Source organism: Oryctolagus cuniculus, chromosome 10 (assembly GCF_051225735.1).
Source record: "Oryctolagus cuniculus isolate XC-2025 breed Fujian yellow rabbit chromosome 10, ASM5122573v1, whole genome shotgun sequence".
Classification (NCBI taxonomy): Eukaryota; Metazoa; Chordata; class Mammalia; order Lagomorpha; family Leporidae; genus Oryctolagus; species Oryctolagus cuniculus.
The window spans coordinates 112,353,914-112,373,109 of NC_142876.1; the positions used below are offsets into that span (position 1 = coordinate 112,353,914).

Sequence of the window (19,196 nt, forward strand, 5' to 3'; positions counted from 1 at the left end):
CCCTGGTCTCAGGCCCAGCTCCTCCCAGCTGCCGCAGGCCCCCAGACCCACCGTGGCGACCTCAGAGGGATGCTGTGCTGCCTGCACACCTTGGGACCCGTGGGCTGTGCAGGGCAGCTCCTCGCCCTGGGGGAGGGGAGTGTTCAGTCCGAGAGCCCACCAGCTAACTGTGCCGCCCCCTGACTGAGGGAGGTCACCTCCTCCAGGCGGCCCCTCCTGCTCTGCAGCCCCTCATCCAGCCTGGCCACCTCGGTGTCTGCCCCAGCGCAGCTGCCAGGCCTGTCTCAGCGCCCCAGCCTGGCAGTCGGCAGCGGGGCGCGGAGCCCGGAAGCAGCCTCCTGCTGCCTGCCCCAGCTCTCTCCGCCCAGCTCCTGCAGCCCCTCCAAAGCTGCTTTCAGCAAGGGAAGGACTGGGTGGGCCTCCGAGAACAGTGACCCCACACTGCTTGCAAAGGCTCAGTGTCCACTGGGGGGTGCCAGCCACCCACCTGTGTGGAGGCCCCTCTTCTAGCCTCACCCCTGCAGTTGGAGGTGATTGGCCAGCCTTTGATGGCTATGTCGGAGCGGTAGCCACCAGGGCTTGGGGAGCAGTTGAGTCTCCCACATTCTTCCCTGATTACCCTTGGCCAAGCCAAGGCCGGAGCAGCCTTCAGCCGGTCGTGCCTTGGTGTGGAGCTGGCGCTCAGGGAGAAAGGGCCAGCCTGGCCCTGGGAGAGTGTCCGCAGGGGAAGCCACAAGTAGCAGCGTCACCCCTGGGTCATGGCTGCCCTCCCCCACTGCATCCTGGGGTCCAGGCTCGAAGTGGAGCACAGCAGTTCCAGGAACCCCAGGGCTGGGGAGGAGAGAAGGGCCTATTGAATAACGAACACGAGGGTGGGGCAGGGGCGGCCTGGCGTCTGAGCCGAGCCATCACGTACAGACGGGGTTTCCTGTCCTGGATGCAAGGGCTCTGTTGGGTTGTTTCCTCCCTCGGCGTCATGCACACCTGGGTGTGTATGTGAGCATACCTGAGAGTGTGTGTGTGTGTGACTACACCTGGGTGTGTGTGAGAGCACACCTGAGTGGATGTGTGTGTGAGAGAGCAGACCTGAGTGTGTATGTGTTAGTACACCTGACACTGGGTGTGTGTGAGAGTGAGTACACCTGAGTGTATATATGTGAGTACAACTCAGTGTGAGAATGTACACACTGGATGTGTGTGTGAGAGAGCACATCTGAGTGTGTAGGTATGAATATACCTGAGTGTGTGTGTGCACACTGTGAGCATACCTGGATGTGTGAGAGTACACCTGAGTGTGTGTGCACACTGTGTGTGTATGCATACCTGGGCATGTGCGCATACGCCTGTATGTGTGTGTGAGCCTAGCTGGGTGTGTAAGAGTATATCTGTGTGTGTGCACAGCTGAGTATGTATGCACAGCGTGTGTGTGTGAGCATACCTGGGTGTGTGTACGTATGCCTGGATGTGTGTGTTAGCATAGCTGGGTGTGTGTGTAAGAGTACACGTGAGTGTGTGTGCACACTGGGTGGGTGTGGCAAGCCCTGCGGCTCCCTCACGTGAACACACTCGGCATCAGTCATTGCACCTCGGCCTCGGAGCAGCCCTGGGACCGCGGCCAAGCCGCTCACCTCTCCGGGCCTCAGATGCTCAGCACTGTGATGGGGGGTTAGTCCCCCGTGCTGCACGGGCTGCTGTGGGCACACTGTTAGCCGTCTCTCAGACTGCTGTTGGATCCCATCCTGGGGGTAGATTTCTTGGCTCACACTGGGGAGCTTGTCCCTCTCGGGCTCTTACCAGCCGGATTAAACACCTGCTGTGAGTTCCTGGGAGGCCAGAGAGGTTTGCCGCTCGGCCACTCGCTCACTCACAGAAGTTGCTGCCGGTGGCAGGGCCATGGCAGTCCCTGCCGTGGGAGAACTTGTCACTTGACCAGGGTCACAGCAAGCATGGAAATCAGGAAATTGTCGCAGATGTTACAGGTGGTAAATAGAGTGGGGAGAGGGGCCGGGGACCTGCCAGGTGTGGTTTTAAACCAGGTGGTCATGATGGCCTCACTGAGAGGTGACGTTCGGACAGTGACTCCCAAGCGGTGGACTGGGAACACCGAGGCCCCATTGCAGGGGCCGGCGTGGAGGGAGAGGCCCAGCGGCATTCTGTGGGACTCCCTGGGATGCTTCTGAACAAGGTCCAGGGGAATGGAGGGCAGCAGAGCAGGCCCAGGACGTGGTGCCGGGCAGGCTGCACTTGGCTCACCTGCTGCCTCCCTCTCTCACTGGGACCCCGCGTTAGAGCCCAGCTCCCGCAAAGCCAGCGCGTGGGGCCCCCCAAGGGCGTGCTCAGACCCTGTGGCTCATCCCCGTGGCTGCTCCCTGTGTTTGTTCTCAGTGGGGCCCCGGGGGCAGCTCACAGCAGCGCCTTCGCTGCCGGCGAGAGCAATGTCCTCTCCTTGCTTGCACTTTTGCCGTCCAAGTTCTCTCGTTGACTTGGTTACTGTCTGCCCCTTCTTCCTTTGTGTAATTTTACATTTTTTTATTTATTTATATTTTGATTTAATTTATTTGAAAGGCAGAGAGATGCACAGAGAGAGAGAGAGACCTTCCATTAACTGGTTCATTCCTCAAATGCCCACAACAGCCTGGTCTGGGCCAGGCTGAAGCCAGGAGCCTGAAACCCCATCTGGGTCTCCCACAGAGGTGGCAAGGACCCAGGTCCTTGAGCCATCACCTCCTGCCTCCCAGGGTCTGCATTAGCAGGAGGTGGGAATCAGAAGCAGAGTCAGAACTTGAGCCCAGGCATTCCAATGTGGGTTGTAGTTGTCCCAAGCAGTGCCACAACTATGCTGCCAAGCGCCCAGGCCTGCTGCTTTTTAGACCAGCAAACTGCACAGGAGCCAGGCCCTGGCTTGTGTGCTCCCCACCGCATGTCTCCCTTTCCTGCAGGGCTCCCTGGTGTGACCCCAGGCCCTGCGCTACCGCGTCTGGTCGAGTGGGTAGCGGCTCCCACCTCCCAGCTCCCAGCACCATGTTGCACTCTTCACCTCCCCCTGTTTGCCATTCACTTTTTTTTGAAAAAGGCCACTGGGGGAGCAGCAGCTCCTGGTGACGTTGGCCACCCACCCAGTAGCCCAGGCAGCATGTGCACGGGCCCTCTGTCAGCCAGGCTTTCTGGGCATGGTTACAGACCACCCCGGAATGGAGCAGAGGCAAACAACCTGCCATCCCAGAAGAGCAATTAAATGGCCACATCGTCACCCGTGCCAGATAGATTTTCCGGCTCTGCCTGCTCTGGGCAGCGCGAGGTATGCATTGTGTGTAACGAGAGCCATCGCGGGTGAGATGGACCGCCGATTGGGCCACGCCTGTCTCCCAGACGCGCCGTCAGACCTCCTGGCACCAGAGGGAGACACGCCGCCCAGGCCATTTGTCAGGGTCTGGTGCCAGCCACCTTCTCTGTTGGCAGAAGGAAGGCCGGGACTCTGATTCAGGGACTCAGATACCTGCAGGCCTGGCACCCGCTCAGGAGGACTGGCCCAGGGCCCTCTGCACGCCTGTGGACCCGAGGCTGCCGGGCCCCCACAGGGGCGCACTGCCCGCAGGAGGACGCCTTCCCCTGCCTACAGCCCCTCAGGCCCGCCATGTCGCCTGCTCCCCTGGAGCTCTGTCAGTGTCTGCAGCAGGTCCCGTCCTCCAGGGGACCGAAGCTCTGAGACGGCCGCCGCCGCTCACTTCCACCCGCGGGGAGAGACTAGGCCCTTGGAGCAATGGGGTCTGCAGCCAGCCTCCCCAAGCATCCAGAGCTCCAGGGCTCACAGCGCCACTGTCATCAGAGTCCCTGGCCCAGCAGGTTGGGCAGGGCAGGAGCCAGAGTTGCCATAGGGTGAGGACTGAGTTCAAATCCTGGCTCTTCCTGACTTGCTGTGGGGCCTCACACTGTCCCCCACCCTTATTGTGCCTTTGACTTCTCCCCTGTGAAAGGAAGGGTGGCCAGGATGACTTGCCCTGCCGTCTGGCTGACGTAAGGCGCACCAGTGTGCTCTGGCCCTGGGGTCCCCGCTCAGGCTGGCGGGATGTGGGGGTGTTGTTGGGGGGGCTGGACTCAGACCTCTTGGCACTCACTTGGGGTGGTGGAGTGACGGAGTGTCCTCTGTGCCTTGCAGGTGGCCTCAGCCCCGAGAGCAAGAAGATCCTGATGGCTGCCGTCAAGAAGCGGGGCCGGGCAGGCCGTGGGGAGGCGGCCCCGCAGGAGGAGGCGGCCGAGCGGCCCGAGCCCACACAGCACGTGGCACTCAGCCTGTCTTTCAAGCGCTACGTCTTTGACACCCACAAGCGCATGGTGCAGTCACCCTGAGTTATCCAGTGACCTCCCCTAGGGCCACGTTGCTGAGGCCCACGCCACGCTGCAGTGCCAGATGCCCAACCAGATGTGCCTCAGCCTCCCTCGGCTCCTGGGCTTGGTGTTCGGCCCCAGTGAGAAGCCAGGGCTTGTGGGGAGTGATGTTACTGGTTCAGGGCTGGGAGTCTGTGCCACTGCACGCTTACAGCCTCCCACCCAGGACAGTGGGCAGGCCCAGCTAGGAAAGGGTGTTGGCCAGAGACAGCCAAAGTCTGTCTCCCAGGCTGTCCCAGCTGTTGGCCATCTGGGGCGAGACTCGGCCCGAGTCTGTGGACAGGTACTGGACAGCCGCAAATAAACGTCCTGTGGCCCCACCCGCCTGCTGCTCTCTCTCTGGTCTCATGCCCCACCCCAGGTCTATCCCCAGGGGATGTCAGAGGCGTCGCCAGGGCTTCTGCGGGCAGGGCTGGGCCCCCAGCTCCCCAGGGAGCTACTGGAGTCTGCGGGGCATCGGGCTCCTCAACTCAACCAAGTGGCTCCCAGGGCATCCTGGGCCTCCAAGGAGAATAGGGGTGGGTGCTGGGGGGCAGTGGGCTCCCAGCCAGGGCAGAGTGAGGTGGAAGAATGCTCCTTCCTCCCTACACCAGGAGTCCCTGGGCCCCTGCTCTCAAGTTCAGGGACCACACACTCCCCAAGGGGCAGAGGCAAGGGTGGTTGGTAGCAGTGCCCCGTGCAGAACCAGTTGTTGGGCAGGAAGCAGAAACGTGGGCCCTGCCTGTGTCCACCTCTGTCCTGACCTGTACCCACAGACCACCCAGCAGCTCGGGGCTGTGGACACTCAAGAAAGGGTGAAATGGTGGAACCGACTGATTGTGGGGAAATCAAAGCTTTTAAAGACATTTGTGCAATGAACAGATGTTCAGGCGTTCCTTTATTTGGCCTCCAGACGGACGCAGAGGCCTCCCTTTTATCCCGGTAATCGGTGCATTATGCTTTAATTTGCAAAAATGGCATTAAAAATATTAACAGAGGCAGGTTGCGATCAAATGACTTGGGGCTGTTAAGCCCCAGAGCCAAAGGCAGAGAGGAAAAGGGAGCGACGCCGCCGTGGAACATAGCGTCCCTGTGTGCGGTGGCCAGGGAGCCAGGAGGCCCCTAATTAAATACACCAGCAACAGAGCCCGCCCCTCTACTTCCAGGGCCAGCAATGGCAGCTGGCCCAGCCACCGTTGGCCACCTTGGCCCAGACCCGGGCAGCGAGCAGCACTGAGAGCCGGGTGGGGGGACCTCGGCCCCTCGGCATCCTCAGTGTGGGGCACGACCCGGAACCTCAGTCTCCCCCAACCTCCAGGCCACCTCCTCCCTGACCAACAGGTGAGAGGTTGACCCTCTCAGTGCCCCTGGGAGGTGGGACATCAGGAGGCCCTGGGCTCAGTCACAGGTCCTGCCCTGTATAGTTGTGTGACCTGGGGAGCCATTATGGTGGGCACGGCTGGGTGGGGGGCGGGAGCTGACGTGCCGAAGGGGAGAAAGGGCTGGGCAGACACAAAGTACACTTGGGAACCCCCGCCTGAGCTCAGGTCCTGGCCCCTGGCCCAGCTATGTGAGCGTGGTCAAGTCCCTAACCCCGTGCCTCACTGTCTCCATGTGTAAAATGGGAACAGCCACGGGGCTGTTCTGGGGTCATGGGACTTGCCAGGCACAGTGCTGGCCCCGTGTCAGGCCCCTGCAGCCCTCAGGAGGTGACACGGGCAGCCCCAGGAGCAGCGCAGCACCACGTCAGCCAATTTGTCCAGGCACGTCCACCCCCACCTCTCCCCATCTCACCTAAAAACAGCACTCCCCAAATCCCCAGGAAGGAGGCAGGCTCGGGGGGAGGGGGCACCCAGAAGGGCAACCCAGTGCGTGTCTCTGAGGAGCTCCCAGGTCCCCCGAGTGTGGAGCAAGGGCCCGCCAGTGCGGCCGGAGCAGGCACAGCAGCCGTTCCAGGAGAGGCGGCTCCAGGAGAGGTTCTATCGGGCCTGGCGTCGGGGGAAACCCGAGCGCCCATTAGGAGGGTCAGGCCAGGGCACACAGCCTCAGAAGGGGAGCCCGAGACATGGATATGTGTGACCCCTTGCCTGGCCCTTGAGGCCTTGAGGGTGGCGCCTGGGGAACCCGGGCAGCCCCGGGCACCAATGGTTTAGGAAGAGAGCCACAGTGGGTGGAGCTGACGGTCACTGGATAAACTTACCATATCTGTGCAGGTGGGGGCTACGCGCCGACTTCATAGGGGCCGTGGAGTGGAACTGGGATTTGAACCCAGACTTTGATTTTAGAGCCTCCCACGCCCCCCAGTGCCTTGGTGTGTCCTTGGAGAAGAGGTACCCTCTGGGACCCTGCTTTGGGCCCAGGGTGGGGTGGGGGCAGGGGCCATGGAGAATGAAGTCATGGACAGGCACCCTGCCACGGGCTGAGCAGGGGGCGGCTGTGATTGGCAGGCCCCCCGACCAGCGAGGCTAATGCACCAGCAACAAGATAAGGCTTATCTAGAAATGTCCCTGGAATCGAGACTCTGATGGAAACAGACTTCTGGGTTAATATAGTTTTGATAGATAACGTCTAGTAAACGGGAAGCCCTGGGGGCCCAGGGCAGGAGAAGGGGCAGCTTCTGTTCTCCTAGGCCCCTGCCCTGGTCTCCCGCATGCACATGCATGTGCCATGGTCTGGCAGTGTCTGGCTGTGTGGCCATGGCCGTGGCTCTCAGGTGACGTGGTTGTGTGGACTCTGTGTGGGCTCCGGAAGGGCCAGGCTATCCAGATGGGGGTCTTTGCTGTGTCTGTGTGGGCCTGGGGCATGCAGGGTGCTGGCACACATGTGCCATAGGACCTAGTGGGACAGGAGCAAGGTTGGTCACCAGGACACTGACAGCAGGCCAGGGCCCTCTGGTGGAGCTCCCCTGGGGTTGACCCAAGCAACAGTCCACCTCCTTGTGCGGCTTAGCCATTCCCAATCTCCTCCTGGAGGCCAAAGCCAGCTCCATGGGTGGCCCCCAGCTCCTGGCTCCTCCTGGTCTCTCCTCTGGCTCTGACCAGGATGACGGAGCTGGTTTTGGGGGGGAGGGGCTCTCACCAAGGGGGCAGCTCCAGGAGATTGGGAGTTTGCCACAAGGAGGAAGGGTGCTGCAGGTTGAGGGCTGTGGCTCGGGGGCACCCTGGAGCCTGCTTGCCTAAGCAGGGGTGAAGTCATGGTTCCCCGGCTTCCCCACCCTGCTGTGCCTCCAGGAGCCTCCACACGGGCAGCCCTGATTAAAAAGAGTAATTAGCGCTTGGCTGATAACAGAGTTGAGCCATTAATTAACAGCTCAGGCAGCACCCACCGTGGCTGCTGAAGGCGGGGCGTGCAGGGCACCCCCACACACTGTCAAGAGGAGGCGTGGGGCCCTCATTGTCCCCAGGGGCCTTGAAGGCTGCTGTGCGGGCAGCCATGGAAGTGCAGGGGGTTCCAAGGGACCCCCTGGCTTCCCACTTGCAGGCCCTGGAGGTGGGCGGGGCCAGGGAGTGCTGCCAGAGGGGGCTGAGGCCCAAACAGCTGAGGACTCTGGTTGGTTCGTGGTGCTAGGATGCGGGAGCCAAGAGGCGGGGCAGGCTGAGGCCTGGAGGAGGAAGAGGAAGCTCCTGGCAGGTCTGGGTGGAACCTGGGAAGAAGCCACGTTTAATAGAGGCCTCGCGCCAGCACTGAGTGCCACAGCAGGGACAGAACCATCCTGCCCCGCCTCACAGCCAGGGGCTTGCTGGCTGTGCAGGGGGGCTTGGAGGGCTGCCCGTGGCCCTGTTGCCACATGCAGCATAGCCATGGGGCTGCCCTGCACCCCACCCCCACCCCCAGTCAGGCCGGCCAGTGGTCACATGGCCCTGGCCCTGGGGCCTCCCTGCCCTGACAGGCATTGCTCAATCGCGGCCCACTCCCTTGCAGTCACAGGCAGAGAAAGGCCACTTCCCACGCTGCAGCTGGGGCTCCTGATAAAGGCCCGGCCAGGAGCCCAGACTGACCTGGGGCTGGGGTACCAGGCCAGCCACAGGCCACGCCCCTCAAGGGACACCCCAGACAGCATCCCACAAGGTCACCTGTGGGGAGGAGACTCCTTCCCCAGGGCGGATCCCAGCAGGCCCTGGGGTGAGGGCACCTGGGCTGGCACTGACTGTCCCAGTAACAGGGTTCTGGGGGGCTCGTGTGGTGGCTCAGCGAGCCCCTGGCTCCTCCAGCACACTGCCTCTGTCCCTTCCCAGAGCACCTGGGCTCCAGCCAAGGTCTAGCTCACTCTGCACACCCTGAATAGGCCCTCTTAGGCAGCCCCCTGGGTGAGGGCAGGGGGGCTATGGGGTCTCCTTACCTTCAGGGGAAGCCAGCGGGCTCTGGTGAGCTCTCCCCTGCCATTTCCTCTTGGCGCCTGCAGCCCTGCGCCCCCATGCCCTGCCACACACTGCTGGCAGGGGCTCCCAGAGAGAGGGGCCCACACAGAGGCCTTGCAAGCCCAAATTTCCCAACGGCTCCCGAGCTGGGGCTCAGAGCAGACCAGAGACCAGTTCCTGACCCGAGGCTGCCCCTCCCAGCTCATCCCCCAAGACTCTGCCATGTCAGCTCCCGTCCCTGGACCCCTGGTCGCGACCACCAGCACCGTCACCAGTCATCACTACCTCACCAAGCACCAGCATCAGCACTGCTCGCCTCGTCTCTATCACTCACCTCACTCCGTGACTAACCTCCATCACTGCCATCACGGAGTAACCACCACCACAGCCATGGCCGCCACCGCTGCCACCACCACCACCGTCATCACCATCACCACCACCGCCATTATCATCACCAGCAGCACCATCAATTCCACCACCACCAGTGTCTCCATCATGGGTGTCACAAGATACCTGCTCAGCTCTAGGGCCGACAGGAAGGAGGGGAGGCAGTTGGGCCAGGAGGGGCTCGTGTGACGCCTAGGAGGCACTGGGAGTGGAGCCAGGGCCGGGGGTCAGGAGGAAGAGGTGGTGGAGGCAGATGACTGGGAATGCTTAGGGGGTGGAACCTGCTGGCCTTGGCACTGACAAGGGAGCTGGGAGGGGCGGAGCCAGGAGCTCCAGTCGACCCCTGCCTCCCCGACCCCCTGTCGCTGGGACACAGAGCCCGGCAGGAGGAGGGGGCTGGGCTGTGGGAAGCCTCTGCCTGAACGGCTCTGGAGCTCAGGGCAGTGGTCTGGGCCGCAGGCAAGGAGGGGTCGTCAGCCAGTGGGTGCAGTGCAGGGAAGACAGGGCCTCTGAGACCGCGGGCAGGGACTGGAAGCAGGGATGAGGGCCCAGCCCCGAGTCAGTCATGAGGCTCAGTAGCAGCCAAGGGGCTGGGGAAAGCTTGGGCACCAGGCACAAGGAGCACTGTGCAGCGCGGGGCACCCGGGGCAGCAGTGGACACCGCTGGAGGAGCCCAAGGGCTGTGGATGCCGGGCAGCAGGGCAGGGCCTCGGGGCAGGCTCTGGGTGGCAGTGTGGGTGGGTGGGTGGGCACCAGGTGTGGCAGGAAGAGATGAGCAGCTCTCTTCCTGGTCAGATGGGGACGGGCGATGGCCCCAGGGCGGCGGCAGCTCGCTGGTTCAGTGTTCACTGGTGGGGGGGGCCTCCCCAGGGATCCCTGCCAGGGACCCCAGCTTCTCCAGGCTTTGCCCGCTGCTCCTCTCCTCCCACCTGGCAGGGTCCGTGCAGACCAGCAGCCTCTCTCTGGGGCCTTAGACCAGCCCCGCCCCCTCAGGCCGCAGGGTTCCCCTCCAGACGGCTCTGCCAACATCAGCTGATCACGCATCAGCTCGTGTCCCAGCCCTGCTCAGAGCAGAAGGGACCCCGCTGCTCCGAGGAAGGAGTCCCGGCCAGGAGGAGCCAGCCCAGCCCAGCCCCACCCTGCACAGCTCCCCTGGTTGGTGGGGGGAGGAGCAGCTTGGGGACCCCCACCTCCTGGAATTGCTCAAAGGGAAAACTGAGGTGGGGGAAGGGTGAGTCCTCGGCCCTGGTCCCCTCCCCCCCCAGCCCTGGGAGCTGTGTGGGGAAGGTGCCCATTGCCAACTCAGGCTGGGCGGGAGCAGCCCAGACCCTGTGGCGTGCAGCTGAGGGTCTGGGGGCAGTGCCCACGGACAGCCGGGTGGGCTGCTGATAAGGAGAGACGGTTGTCACAGTCCCGGCACCCCTGATAACACAGACAAGTATCTCCCGGTGGCCGGAAGGCAGGGGCAGCCCTCACGTCGGGTAGAAACACCAGGCAGCAGATTCTCGGCAGAGCCCACCAGGCGCCCCGCAAGGTGTCAGGCAGCCGCCGCACGCGTGCAGAGAGGGTACCTGGGCCTGCAGCGGGAGGGCCACACTGCGCACGCCCCATAAGGCCCACTCTCTCCCAGCCAGTGCCCTCTCGGTCCCGGCAGCCCCCAGCACCCTCTCCTTGAGGCTCCCTGCTCGCCCAGCCCCTCCCACCCAGCGCCACACCCTGCACCTGCTGTGTCCTTGCCACCAGGCACAGGTCACCCTAAGAGTGAGCAGCCGGCGGGAAGCGAGGGGCCCCCATCACAGGTGTGGGGCGCAGGCTCGGGGAGGGAACAGCCCCTCAGCAGGTCGCAAGTGCGGAAGGCCAGGCTTTGCTGGCTGCACACCCACGGCTCCCCCTGCCCTGCCCCGCCGTCCACAAGCAAGGATGCAAGGGACCCAGCGTGTCACCAGGCTCTGGCTGCAACCATAGGGAGCAAGGCCCTCTTTTCCGGCTGGGATTACAGAGCTCGTGGGTGTGAACCTGGAGCCAGTGTGGCCATCTTGTCACCATGAGGGGACAAAGGAGTGGCAGCCACGCGGGGAAAGATCGAGGGAGACTTGAAGGGAGACCGATGCCTGGCCGGCACCACCCGAGCCTTGGGTGACTAAACTGCTTAAGGAGAGTCGCCTGCCTCAATCCCAGGCCTAGAACTCCTGCTGTGGCCGAAGCCTGTCGCCATCAGGGCTGTGCTTTGTGACTGGGCGGGGGCTCATGGGCAGCTTCCTTCGCTGCCCAGCAGTCTGGGGCCGCCCTGGCGCCAAGTGCAGCTGCAGACACGGGCCTGGGGTCCCTGGGAACGCCGTGACTCCTCAGCCCTCTCTCTGAGTCGTTTGCTGTGGCCCCTGCTCCCTCCCCAGCTGCACTTTGTCTTTGCCTCCCCACCCCCCGCTCGGAGCCTCATGGATTGCCCCCTCCCTGCCCAGCCTCCCCAGCCCCCGGGCCTGTTCCCATAGCTGCCCGCCCTGTGGTGCCCCCTGAGGCCCTGCCCGGCCACAGTGCCTCCTCCACGCCAGCAGGCCGACCTCAAACAGCTTGCCCTGGGTTCCGTTGGGCCCTAAACTGTTTAAGGAGAGTCCCCAGCCTTTTAAAATGGCAAGTTTCACATTAATATATATATATGTGTGTGTATGTGTGTGTGTGTGTATATATAATCTGTGTCCACCTTCTGGCCCTCACCCTGAGCTAGTTCCTCGCGCCCCCAAGGTGCTCTCCTGGAGACTGGCACAGCCATGGCGACACCCAGGCCTCCGTCCCTGTGCCCTCACCTGGCCCAGCAGGGGGCCCATGGCTTCCCCTTCAACACCCGCCCCCTGTCAGTCAGTGCCCCGACACCTGTGGCCGCCAGCCTGGCCAGACGCCATGTTCCCTGCGGGCCCATCCCGGTCGCCTCTCCCTGGCTGTGGCCGCCTTGTCCCCACGGCCGGGGACGCTGTTCAGACCTGTCAGGCTTTGTCTCTCCCCCATCACGCACCCTACCAGGGCCCCTGCCTCCCTCAGCACAAAAGCCAAAGTCCTCACCATGACCCCAAGGCCCTGCACGATCTGCCTGGCCTCCTCCCCCTACCCTACCTGCTGCAGCCCAGCAACCTCCTCCCTGCTCCTCAGCACCCCAGACACTCCCACCTCAGGGCCTTTGCATGTGCTACCCCGGCTGCCCCCTGCGGGTCACCTCAGTACAAGCCCCTCACCCTGCCGGCTTCATCACTCTAAGTGTGTTACCTGTAACACACTCAGTACTCTACCTGCTTACCTCACTTGCTGACGTCCCCACATGAAGCGAGCCACAGAGCCAGCAATTTCGGTCTGTTTACGGCTGTGCCCAGTGCTGGCAGATCACCCGCTGCCATGGTGCACATCCCCGTGAGCAGAGCCAGTCCCGGCGCTGCTGGTACGGTTTCTGGGTACGTGGCCTGGTCCCCTGCAGCCAATGCTGGCAGGGCCAGGGCTCAGTCCCCCTGCTTTGCCTCAGCACCACAGCTCACATGCACTTGGAGTGCTAGGGCACCCCGTCAGCTCCCCACAGAGTCAAATCCACGCCGACGCCACCCCAGGCTGCCTGCACACCCCCATGTGCAGGGGGCTCCATCAGAGCAGTACCTTCTCCCCAAACACAGGGAGCTCTCAGCCTCCCCGGCCCACGTGCCTGTCAGCAAGGCCCTGGGCTTCTGCCTGCTCTCGGCCCGGTTTGGGGCGTGTAGGATGCTGCACCTGTGTGCCTGTGTCTCTGCGTAGGCCAAGGGGGCTCCTCCCCTGTTCAGCTGTGAGACCGTCTTATTTCACCCCTGCCTCGTTGCAGTGGCCATTCTGTAACGCCACCCTGATGTGGAGGGGACTTGAGCTCTCATGCTGGCCCCTGTGCCTTTCCTGTCACCTCATTCTCCAGGGTTGTCCGTCTGACCAGTTGGTTCAGAGTCGGGCAAATCCCCACCCTTTGGCTCACCCAGGGAAAGATCTGGTGGGCGAATCCCGAGAGCACGTGAGTGAGGACCTGCGAAAGGACCCACGCGGAGGCACGCCTCTCGCATCTAAAGGAAACACCACAGAGCTGCTCCTGGTGCTCTGTGTGTGAGGTGTGCACAGTAAACTGCACAGAGAGAGGCATGCAAGGATGCGCTCCAAACCAACCACCAGGGGCTGCCACTGCAGGGACACCAGAGAGGGCAGTAGAGGCCGCGGACGCCCCGTCTTTCCTTTTCTGTTTCGGTTCTGTCCCTGGTACCTTCTCCACAGATGAAAGGTGAACCAAGGAGAAGGTCAGTCACACCCAGAGGCTTGCACAACAGAGAGGGTCAGGTGGGCACCTCCTTGCTCACGACTGCAGGCCAGTCCCAAGGGCCCTGCGGGAGTGACCCTGACAGTCCTCTGTGGCTGTCCCACGTCCCCTGCTAGGTCCTACTCTCGACCCCCACTCCTCAAAGCTGCAGCTCTGAGGCCGAGACTGCAAGAGGAGACCTGGGGTCCAGACAGCCCCAAGGGGCTCATGGGGCCCAGGGGTTCGTTCCTGAGCCCTGTGCTGGCCAGGAGCAGGCAAATGAGACCCAGAAACAGAGAAAGGCAGATACAGGGACCCCAAGAGAGAAAGCATGAGAGAGACAGAGACTGTCAGAGAGGGGCAGCGTGACGGAGACAGGGGAGAGAGGGGGTGGGGGGAGTCGGAGTCCTGAGCAGAGGGCCAGAGGCCCTGGTGCGCGGAGCTCGGCTGCTTTGCTCTGATTGGCCAGGAGCAACTGCAATTAAAGCCCATAATTGATTCCCTTGGATGACGAGGATCATTTCAATGCAGAGAATTAAGGTTTTCTTCCAAGATGGAAATAAAGATTAATTTGCAATTTCCTTCCTCACTGCACATGTGAGAACGGCCCCTGCTGGGAAGGGAGCAGCCCTGGCAGGTGGGCCGGTGGGGGGCGGGGGAGGGAGCAGAGGAGCAGGGAGCCCCTCCCAGGCGAGCCTCTTGGAGCACGTGGGTGTGGAGCGGTCTCCCACCCCAGGGTCTGAGAGTGCTGAGGGGGGCAGTGAGGACCACCCCCACACACCTCCCTTCTCCCCACCCCTGCCCCTCTGGGCCCTGGCCTCCCGCCACACCAGGCAGAACCGGCTGATCCCTGCCTGCAGTGAACTCAGGACTTCACTGGCGGGGACGGCAAGCGATGCCCCCACTCCCACCCCGGGGGCCTGGGCCCCCTCAGACCCTGGCTGTGCACGGACCTCTATGCAGCTTCTAGAAGCGGGATGCAGCCTCCTGGGGTGGAGGAGGGCTCCAGCCAGGCCCTGGGAGACAGCGAGGCTCCCTCGGGCCTCATTCCCCAGCAGGGCTCTCTGACGTCCCAGGCCCCACCAAACCTCTCCAGGCCCACACCCTGCACCCCCTGAAGAGGCTGTGGCAGAGGCCTGGGCTGGCACCACCTCTGAGCAGCAGTAGCCTGCCCACGGGCAAGTTCAGGCCCTGAGCCTGCAGCCAGACTGCTGGACCTCAGGGGACAGAAGCTGGCGTGGCTGGCCCTGTGGTCACCCCAGCTCTGGCCTCTGCGGGCACTGGGGGCTGCAGTCTGCACCTGTGTGGTACCTCAGGAGCCCCATGGCTTGACACGGGGACCTGGGCTGTGTGTTGTGCTTGCGCCCACACCCCTGTGCCCACGCAGTGCCTGGCCAGGTCAGCTGTGGGTGCAGGAACCCACAGTACAAGCAGCCTGGAGCTGCCCCTTCCCTGCCTCCGTGGGACTCCCTGAGGGTGACCTCTGCCTGACCCGCGGAGCGCACAGGGAGGAGGAGGAGGAGGAGGAGGAGGAGGAACAGGTTTACGAGCAAAGGGGCCGGTGCATTCCTCCCAGGCTGGGCGGCCCGGCTCTGAGGGGCCCAGCTGCCCTCCTGACCCACTCCCTCACCCACCTGCACACACCACGTGGCCCGCACAGGGCGACATCACAGAATCTTGGAGCCTGGGCCTGACTGTTGCCACATCCCGCCCAGGCCAATCTCCACCTTCAAACCCCCCGGGCAGGGGGCTCCCCTCCACCACCTGGCTGCTGGACAGCCCGTGCACGGTGATGCAAGAGGGCCCCTCAGGGCAGGCACGTAGCGGGTGGTTAAGAAGTGTGTGCTCCGGGTCGGAGTCTGGCTCCAGCTCCTGTTTCAGCTTCCTGCTAATGCAGATCTGGGGGGCAGCGGTGAGGGCTCAAGTCCTCGGGTCCCTGCCACTCAGAGAAGAAACCTGGATTGAGGTCCTGGCTCCCAGCTTCGGCCCCGGCCCAGCCCTAGCCATTGGGGGCATTTGGAGAGTGAACCAGTGCATGGGAGCTGGCTCACTCTCTCTGTCTCTCTGTCTCTCTGTCTCTCTCTCTCTGTATATCTGTCTCTAACTCTGTTTCTGTCCCCCTCTCTCTGCTTCTCAAATAAATGCATTTTTAACTCAGCCCACTCTGCACATGGAGAGAGAGCAACAACTTGGCCAGTCTCAAAGACTGGGACACCCCACAAAGTGCCGGTGCCAGGGCCACTTGTGGGTCCCAGTTTTGCCCTGGGACAGCTACAAAGCCCAGGGATGGTGCAGGGATCCCTCCTCCCAGGCTGGCCTCTCGGGCCCAACCCCAACTCCACAGGACTCTGGGCAGAGCCAGTGAGAGCAAGACCATCACCCCAGAAGCCTAGACATAGGCCGTGGGTGGTGGAGAGGGGTGCCCATCACATGGATGCCTCTCAGAGGGCAGACAGAGCCTCAGCCAGCATTGCAGGGAGACCCGCTGCTCTGTGGGGAGCACCTTCAGGCCCCCCAACACACACACAGAGGCTGGGGGAGAGGCTTCTGTCTAGAAAGGCCCAGGGGAGCCCGGAGCATCCTGGAGAGAGTCTGCCAGCTGGGCCCCTGTGCAGCGTGAGTGGCCCAGAGAGGAGGGCAGGGGTGCAGCAGGGCCACTCCCAGACCCAGGGCCCAGACCTTGAGCTCCTCACCACTGCACGGGGCTTGGAAGTGACCCCACTGTCCTCGGCCACTGGCTCTGGCTCATTCATGTACTGTCCCATTGGTTCATTCATTCATAATTGGTTCCCTGTCCCCTTGCTTGGGCTGCCATCATCCCAGGACCTGGGGCAGCCTGAAACAGCCTGTCCCCTGACGAGGGGCACCCAGGAGGCCTGGCAGAGCCCCCACCCTAGCCAGAGGCCCACACGTCTCTGCCCACCTCCAGAGAGAACGGGCCCGGGTTTGCCCTATCTGAGGCCTTCCTGCAGGTCCCCCGGTGCCAGCTGGTCCTGCCCGGGAGCCTGGGGCGGGAGAGGACTCTCACCGCAGCTCCTGCAGCCCAACAGCCCCTGCTGGCCATGTGACCAAGTGGGTGGCTCCCGGGCCCACTTTGGCCACACAGCCAGACCCCTCTGGGAGCCAGTGAGACCTAGAGCACGTGTCTCACCCTGTCTGTGCTCCAGGGTGAAAATGAAATCAGTGTTAGGGCCGGCCTGGCTGGGTGGGGGAGAGAACAAAGGGGCCTCCGGCAGGCGCTCCGCGGCGGCGCCTGGGAAAACACTAGGAGCGTTTTCGGAGGTTGAAAGCGAGGCATTGCCCCACAGCAGAAGCAGCCTCATTTCGGCTGATATTTATCAGCGATGACTGCAGAAACTGTGGGGTGGTGGGAACAGCATTGGAAAGGAATGCATCGCGGAGGTGCGCATGCGCCGCGCGAACACCGCGCTACGTGGAAGAAGCCAGGCACGAAAGGCCGCGGATTGCGCAGTGCTACCCCCCGGGAAGTTTTCAGAACAGACAGACCCATAGGTGTGGCCAGCGGAACAGTGGTCGCTAAGGGTTGGGGGGGTGGGCGTCTTGGGGGAGAGGAGAGACGGGGGAGGATGTGGCGTTTCCTATTGGGGGTGGTGGTGACAGCTGCACATGGCCAAACACACTCCAAAATGACACGCTTGCACGGGCTACCACCCGGCTTTTAGTTTTCTATTTTAAAAGATTTTTTATTTATTTGAAAGGTAGTGTTAAGAGAGAGAAGAAGAGACAGAGACGACAGATCTTCCATCCACCAGTTCACTCTCAGGACTGGGCCAGGCCAAAGGTAGGAGCGTGGAACTCCATCTAGGTCTCCCACGTCCAGGGCAGGAGCCCAAGGACCCAGGCCAACTGCTGCTGCTTTCCCAGGCGCATTAGCAGGGAGCTGGATCAGAAGTGGAGCAGCCGGGACTCAGACTGGTGTTCATACAGGATGCCAGGGTCACAGGCAGCGGCTTAGCCTGCTACGCCACGGCACCGGCCCTGCAGCAGTCACTGTGAAAGACCACCGGCCCCCCAGAGCCACCTCTGCCAGGCTGGCGGCTGGCTATGCACAGGCCCCCTGCTGTCCGCTCCTGGCTGTCCTCCTTGAAGCCTCAGAGTGCAGAGGGACTCCGGCTGCCCAGGAGGCCAGCAGGACCCCAGAGTGGAGATGTCACTGATGTTGGTAGCTGTCTTTTTTATGAAGGAAGCAGCTCAAATGCCCCGAAACGACAGAGAGCACAGCACCCTGAACCCCCATGCACCCACACCACCACCAACAAACTGGACCCTGAAGCAGCTCAGGTGGAGCGGAGGCGGCTGGGGGACCTTCTCCTAGTCTGCCACCCCCACTGTCAGTGTCACCACCCCAGGCCCACCCAGACCCTCCACTTCCCCCAGACCTTCTGTCACCTCGTGGACCAGATCCAGAGGGCGCTCAGGCTCCCAGGTGGGGGGGGGGGGGCTTTGGGAGCTGTCACCCACCTCTCTCTACCCGGGTCGCTCCCCTGAAAGTCCAGTTTTTCAAACTGCTGTCTATTAATTACAGTGAAGCTAGCCTTTTCAGAAACACCCACACTTGTGCGACCCCCAGCTGGACCCAAATACACAGTCGCACCCTTTGCCTCTGCCACCCTGCACCACGCCCCCCTGCCACCCTGCTCCCAGCAGCCCAGTGCTGTTGCGCCATCGGCACTGGCTCCGAGGCTGCAGTCCCATGAGCGAGGCCTCGTTCTCAGCCTCTGCCGGGCCGTGGTTCCTCCACCAGGCCGTCCGCTCCCAGCTGCGGGGCGTCCGGGCTGCCCGTGGACAGCACAGCTACAAACACTGCTGTGTCTCTTGAGTGACACCAGGTCGGGGAACCTGTAGGTGTGTGGCACTTGGGAGCCAAAGCTGCCACCACCGTGGCTGCGCCTGCGCTCACTCCAGCTTGCCTCTGAGGTTTTAGTCTTTCAACCAACACATTGCCATCAGGCACCCGTGCAGGGCGTGGCACCGTGCCGGGCCAGGGAGGATCATGGCACAGGGGCATCTGCCACCTCGACAAGAAACCAGCAAACCCGCGGACACACAGGATCATGCTGCCACGGAGCAACACTGAGGCCGTGATGCAGGGTGACCCAAAGAGAGGGGGTGACCGGAGAGGGCCTCTTGCTGGGGTGAATTTAAACAGGCTGAACTGCTGCCTGGGACAACAACATCTCAAATCAGGGTTCAAGCCCCGGCTGCTCCACTTCTGATCCAGCTCCCTGCCAATGCGTCTGGGAAAGCAGCGGAAAGATGGCCCAAATGCTTGGGCACCTGCCACTCACTCACGTGAGAGACCAGGATGAAGTTCCTGGTCCTGGCTCTGGCCTGGCCTAGCTCCGGCTGTCCCAGCCATTCGGGGAGTGAACCAGTAAATGGAAGACTCTCTCTCTCTCTCTCTCTCTCTCTCTCTCTCTCTTTCTCTTAGTCTGCCTTTCAAATTAAATTTTTTAAAAGAAAATGTTTTTTAAATAAAGTGACACTAGAGAGGAGGGGCTCCAGGGGAGGAATCCAGGCAGGGGGCCCAGCATGTGCAGAGGCCCCGAGGTAGGGGTGTCGCAATGTGCAACTGGGACTCGGACGGAGTCAGTGGACACTGACCATTCTGGGAATGCTGGGCGCCTGCTGTGTGCACCTGGGCAGGTCACTGGCCCCCTCTGAGCGTCTTCCTGCTGTCCCGTCCATAACACGGAGCTGGTACTAACTGCCTTGCAGCCCGCAGTGGGAATCAAGTGCGGCAGGAGGTGTCTGGCTTGGGCCGTGGAAGTGCGCTC

General features: G+C 62.6%; 1 protein-coding gene across 7 annotated transcripts in view; it reads left to right on the forward strand.

Moving 5' to 3' along the window:
• EEFSEC (eukaryotic elongation factor, selenocysteine-tRNA specific) overlaps positions 1–4,706 on the forward strand; it is a 242,584-nt gene extending 237,878 nt beyond the window's left edge. For all 7 annotated transcript variants that reach the window (XM_002713149.6, XM_089305613.1, XM_089305608.1 and 4 more), the window contains one exon: positions 4,157–4,706. In XM_002713149.6, coding sequence (XP_002713195.2) covers positions 4,157–4,347 — 191 coding nt within the window. In that variant the 3' untranslated portion in view covers positions 4,348–4,706. The remainder of the gene's footprint in view (positions 1–4,156) is intronic.
• The last annotated feature ends 14,490 nt before the right edge of the window (positions 4,707–19,196 follow it).